This window comes from Ornithorhynchus anatinus, chromosome 21 (assembly GCF_004115215.2).
Source record: "Ornithorhynchus anatinus isolate Pmale09 chromosome 21, mOrnAna1.pri.v4, whole genome shotgun sequence".
NCBI lineage: Eukaryota > Metazoa > Chordata > Mammalia > Monotremata > Ornithorhynchidae > Ornithorhynchus > Ornithorhynchus anatinus.
The window spans coordinates 24,232,683-24,238,682 of NC_041748.1; the positions used below are offsets into that span (position 1 = coordinate 24,232,683).

Sequence of the window (6,000 nt, forward strand, 5' to 3'; positions counted from 1 at the left end):
CAAAAAATGGCAATACTAGTACTGCTGCTGTGCACAGAGGACTGTATTGAGCATTTGGGAGAATATGCTAGAACCTAGGCAGAAAAAGAGACAGGGAGCAGAGTTAGAGAGAGAGAGAGATGAAAGAGAGAGAAAGATCCAGAGAGAAATAGAGAAAGAGGGAGGGAATATAGGAGAAAGCAGGACACACAAAGACACACGCAGAGAGACATGGGGGACGGAGAAAGATAAGAGATTTAGGCAGAGGCAGGGGACATTCAGACACGATGATGTGGACAGAGTCGAGGGCGGAGGGGGGTGTCATCCTTTGCTTAGACCAAACGACTCCATTCCTGGTGGTCTGCTCTGCCCCCAGCCCCAGCCTCGCTCTAATCCCCCAGATTACCTCCCACACCCACACACCTTGGGACCCATGAGGTTAGCCGCTGGCCAGGGCCCAGCTCTGAGATGCTCCGGTCCCGGGGGCGGCTCTCTGCACCGTTCCCGCCCCACACCCTCTCCACACACCCCGGGCTCTTGGGTCCGGGGCCGCCGGGGCCAGCCCCCTCCACTGCCGCAGCCCCGGCTGACAATCCCGGCAGAGAAGAGGCATCAGCACAAAGGTTACATTTGCATCCTCCCTGGTGGACTCAGGCAGAGGCAGGGTTCCCTGCCCCCCCCCCCGCCCCCTCACCATCGGAGGGAGGGGGCAGAGATGGAGAGGAAGGCTCGGCCCCCTACCCCGCTCCCCAGCCCAGGCCACTCAGATTGGGTGTCTGGGAATGTGTTGGGTCCTGGGGACCCCCAGGCCCGGGGAGACTCTCTGCCACTGTCGGGCAGGGGAAGCGGGCTCGGGCCCTTCGTGGCGATCCGGGCAGCCCACAGCCCTATCCGACAGAAAAGTGATCCTGCCGGGCCTCCTCCAAAATACCCCTCGTTCCCCCACCCCCAGACCAACCACCGGCCCAGCGCTCCTTCCCCTTTCACATCCCCCAGGCCACAGCCCTCCCCACCTTCAAAGCATGGGGGAATCCCGCCTTCTCCGGGAGGCCCTCCCCGGATTGACTTCCTCTGCTTCAGGACCAGTCATTGCAGCCTCTGCCTCGGCCCGAGCGGATGATGGGACCCGGAGTCGTCGTTCCTTCGTCCCGGCCTCCTGCTGGTCCGGCCGGAATTCCCCGCCATCCATCCTGCGTGCACCCCCTCCCCACCCCCCCGCCCCCGCCTCACTCCCCCACACCCAAACCCACTCCCCGTCTCTGCGGGAAAGCTGGGCGGGTCAGTTTCGATCTTTCTGTGGCCGGGCATCCGTCTGAAACTCTCCGCCCTCCTGCTTCCGATCCATCTCTGCCGTGATAGCGCAAGCCTCCCTGTCCCTGACCGCCACCGCGGGGGGAGGCCAGGGGTTTCCACAGCGACATCTAATCTTCAGAGGGCCGGCCTCCTGTCCACGGACAGACTCTCTCTCACCCCTCAATCTCTTCTCTCCTTCCCTGACTTTCCTCGGTGACCCGGCACGGACCATCCCACAGCCCCGACTCTCCCCTCGCGGTCTCTGGCCCTCCCCCAGGGACCCAGCACGGGCCATTCCACACCTCTGACTCTCCCCTCTCCATCCCTGACTGTCCCCCATTGACCCAGCACGGACCATCCAAACCACCGACTCTCCTTTCGTGACCCAACGTAAGCCCCTTGTCATCAGACACTGAGCTCTCCGCCCCTTGGGGGTCAGTCCCACTACCTGCCTGCCCAACCCAGGACTGGACAGTGACGACGGGAGTGTCCATCGCTGAGATGACGCTCCCGAGTCACAAGTTCCAGGCCACAAGTTCGGCCCAGGGACTGCGGTCGCGTGTTTAGATGACCGGGCCGGGGGTGAGGGGGGGGAGGCTACACGGTGGTGGAGAGGAGAGCGGAGAGAAAGGTATGACCGAGGAACGGCCCCGTTGGGGAGACCCCGTCGGAGCCGGGCTAAATAACCCTTTCAACCCCTATGCTAATATCTCGGGCCTACGGGTCTGCGGGCCTGCGGGGCTCCCGGGCTTTGGTGCGTCTTAGGTCCGGGGGGAGTCGCGGGGGGCGGGAAGGAGGCCGGCAACCTCCCTCCACCCCCGCCCGGGTCTCACCCTTTTCTGAGTAGGGGGTCGCAACCCGAAACGTCAGAGGTCTCGACCCCGGGACCCCCGGGAGACCCTTAAAGCCCCCTGCCCGGCCTTGCTCCCTCGCCCTTTCATTGCCCGTGGCTCCCAGAGGGCGTGTTATGGCAGGGGCTGCGGGGGCGGGGGGGGGGGTGATCCGTGGTGGACGCGGAGGCGCATCTCATTAACCCTCTGCTCTCCGCCCGGCCCCAACCCCCATCCTCTGCCCAGTGTCCAACACAAGACGGGTCCCCCGCCATCCGCTCAGCTAAGGCGGCTCCTCTCCCTGTCCCTGTCCCTGCCCAGCCCTGCCCTGCCGGGCTCTGTCGTTGCTTCGAGGTCCCCAGTAGAAAGCGGGTGCCCGTGCGTGCTTGGGAGCGTGTGCATTGTGTGCGTGTGTGTGCCCGAGTATCTGTGTGATGGGTGCACGAGCACACAATCCCTGCCTGTGCGTTTGGCTATTTACGGTGGGCAGGGAACACCGCTACCAACTCTGTTGTATGGCCCCCTCCCAACCGGTACACACACAGTGTTCGGCACCCAGTAAGCGCTCAATAATTCCCAGTGATTGATAAGAGGATTGCACGTGTGTCTACGCTTGGACAACTGCATGCGTGTGAGCGTGGGTCGACGTGTGTTCACGTTAGTGAGACTGCGTGTCAGCGTGGAGGCGGGGGTAGGGTGTGAGTGTGTATGTGTGTGTACGGAGAGGGCAGCTGGGCGTGCGGGCGAGAGCTGGAGCGGGAGGGGCTGCGGTGGGGCGGGGTGCGGCGAGGGGGCGGGAGTGTGGTCCTGGGGAGGGAGAGGAGATGCGAGGGGAGCGAGGGTAAAAACTCACGTGTACCTTTGTGTGTGTGTGTGTGTCTGTGTCCGCTTGCCTGGGGTCGGGGGCGAACGGGACCGCCTACTTGGACCCCGGGACCTCCCGGTCCGAACCGAACCTTGCTTGCTGCGGGGAGCCTAGGCGGGAGGCTCGGCCCCGCCCCAGGGGCCCGGCCCAACCGGATCCACGGCCGAGCCAGGCCCTCCTCCTCCTTTTCCTCTTCTTCCTCCTCCTCCTTTTCCTCTTCTTCCTCCTCCTCCTCCCACCCTCTGCCTGGCCCCCAGGGGCACGAAAGGTCCCGGGAGAGGTCAGCGCTGAGGGGGGATATCCCCCCTCTCACTCAAAAAACCCGCCCCGGATTATGAAATATGGGGTCACTCGGGTCCGCTCAAACGCAGATGGGTTTAGAAACACACACATACATACGCACAAGGATACACACACGTGCACACACACACACACAAAACCCACTGATACACAGAGGCCCAGAGATAGACTGATGCGCGCTCACAGAGACACACAAAGAGTCACCTGCAGGACTCCTGCACTCAGACCCCTCCCCCCGCCGGCCACTGCTCGCACAGACTCACACCTTCACAAAAACGCCCTCACACACTCACACGCGTTGGGACGGGCCGTGGAAACTCCCGCCTCTTTCTGCTTCCCCAAATGAGGGGGGGGGAGGGGGAAAGAGGGGGAGGAGAGAGGACGGAGCGGTGCTCGAATGGCCGGGATCCTGCCGGACCGGATGGGATGGGACGGGATGGGATGGGGCTGGATGGGGACATCGGGTGGGATGGGGACCGGGACGGTGCGTGGACGCTGGGAATGCGGCCGCGGGACGACCCCAGCCCCTCCTCCCCCCACCCGTTAACCCCTTCGACGGCGGCGGGGTCAGGGCTGGCCCCCGCCTTTCTTCCCTCGCGGCCCACCGGCCGGCGCCGGACACGTGGCGACCACCCTCCCCGCCCCCTGCCCCAATCCCTGGAGCAGAGCCGGCCAAGCCAGGGACCCCTGGTCTCTGGACCCCCGGGCTCTGGACCCCCGGTCTCTGGACTCCCCCTCTCCCTACTCCCCTTTCTACCCTCACGATAAACGCTCCGCGCGCCCCCCGGGCCCGTCGTTTCCGCGGGGCAGCCCCCTACCCTTTATCCCGGCGGAGCGGTATAACCGATACTGTAGCAAACTTTTCCAAGCTTTGGCGTGATCTTGCCTGGTTTAGGTTTCTCTTCGCCCACTCCCCTCACCCCTCCCGGCGGCTTCCCCGGAGAAACCGCGTGGCTCAGTGGAAAGAGCCCGGGCTGGGGACTCGGAGGTCACGGGTCCTAATCCCGGCTCCGCCACTTGTCAGCTGGGTGACTTTGGGCAAGTCACTTCACATCTCTGGGCCTCAGTTCCCTCATCTGTCAAATGGGGATGAAGACTGTGAGTCCCACGCGGGACAACCTGATCACCTTGGATCTCCCCCCCAAGCGCTTAGAACAGTGCTTTGCACAAAGTAAGCGCTTAACAAATACCATCAGCAGCATCATCATTCCCCGGGGGGGGCGGGGCAGGGGGCAGAAGGCACAATCCCTCCCCCGGGCCCTGGCCTGTAATTCGGTCGCCCCCCACCCCCCCACCCTCTTCCCCCTTATCCCCAGCTCTACTCTGCGGACTGGCCAACGCCCCTCTCCCCTCCGGCCCCGCCCTGCCCGCTCTGCCCGCTCTGCCCGCCTTGCCCGCCCTGCCCGCCTTGCCCGCCTTGCACCTGGCCGCGGCTGTAGCTCTCCCCCACCCCTTTCGGCCCCCCGCCGTGCAGACCCCACCGGTACTGCGGAACGGGCGTCCCGGGGCGAGGGGCGGCCCCGGCTCGGGGTGCCCAGGTGCCCGAGGGGCGCGGGGGGCCGAAGGGGGCATAGGCGGACTCACCTCCCGCAATCGCTCTCTTCATCTTAGGGCGCGGGCGAAGGCCGGGCTCGTGGCGAAAGTCCGGGGCGGATCGGGGCGCCGGGAGCCTCTGGCCCGAGCGCGGCTTCCCGGCTCCAGGTCCGGAGTCCGCATCCAGGCACTGCCGCTCGCTGCCCACCCGCTGCCCACCGCCCGCTGCCCTCTGCCCGCTGCCCGCCGCCCGCCGCCCGCCCGGCCGCCGCTGGCCGCCGCCCCCGGGCCGGGGCTGGGCACGGGCTGGGCACGGGTTGGGCCGGGACGCGCCGCGCCCCTCGCCCCCTCCGCTCCCGCTCCTGGGGGACCCCGCCGCGGCCTTGGGGGAGGGGGAGGGGGAGGGGGCCCGGCGGTCAGTCCGGCCGTCCGTCCGGCTGACCGGGAGGGGGGTGGGGCGGAGGGGCGGGGGCCGGTCCTGGGGGGGGGGGGGGCCGCGCGCAGCGGACGGAGGGGGCGGCGGAGCGCGGTGATGGATCGTGCGGGCTGCGGGAATCGGGCTGGAGAAGGGATGAATGTTTTATGGGGATCATGTGGTTTGACGTGAGAGGAATCCGCCAGGATCCGAGAGCGAGAGAGACACAGAGACACAGAGACAGAGACGGAGACGGAGCGAGGGGGAGAACGCCAGGAGGGGGGCGCTTGGGCAGGGCCGTGGGCAGGGGCGTGGGCAGGGGCGTGGGCAGCTGGATGTGTGGAGGGGGGCATCCTCCAGGGGAACGCCCGGGGTGGGGAGGGGCTTCTCCCACTCTGCGGCCCGGGCTGCCCCCCACCCCCCACCCCGCCGACGCCCCCCCCAAACGTGGGAGGGGGCTGGAGGTGGGTGGGGGGCGGTGGGCGGAGACAACTTGCCCTGGGGAGGAGGGGCGCCGCGAGGGGGAGGGCCGAGGGGCGGGAGGAAGGTCTTCCTTCCCTTCTGCGGTTCGACCCGCCCCCTCCCCAATCCCCCCAAAACTGTGTTCGGGGAGGAGGAGTGGGGAGGAGACATCTCACCGTGGGAGCGGGGAGGGCGGGGGACGAGGGTAGAGAAAGGGGAGTCTCTTTACTGCTGTATTGTACTTTCCAAGCGCTTAGTACACTGCTCTGCACATAGGAAGCGTTCACTAAATAAGATTGAATGAATGAATGAATGAATGAATG

At 66.1% G+C, this 6,000-nt stretch overlaps 1 protein-coding gene across 1 annotated transcript in view; it reads right to left on the reverse strand.

Moving 5' to 3' along the window:
- RTN4R (reticulon 4 receptor) overlaps window positions 1–5,039 on the reverse strand; it is a 29,554-nt gene extending 24,515 nt beyond the window's left edge. Inside the window, exon 1 of the mRNA XM_029049169.1 lies at window positions 4,852–5,039. Coding sequence (XP_028905002.1) covers window positions 4,852–4,873 — 22 coding nt within the window. The 5' untranslated portion in view covers window positions 4,874–5,039. The remainder of the gene's footprint in view (window positions 1–4,851) is intronic.
- Window positions 5,040–6,000: the final 961 nt, after the last annotated feature.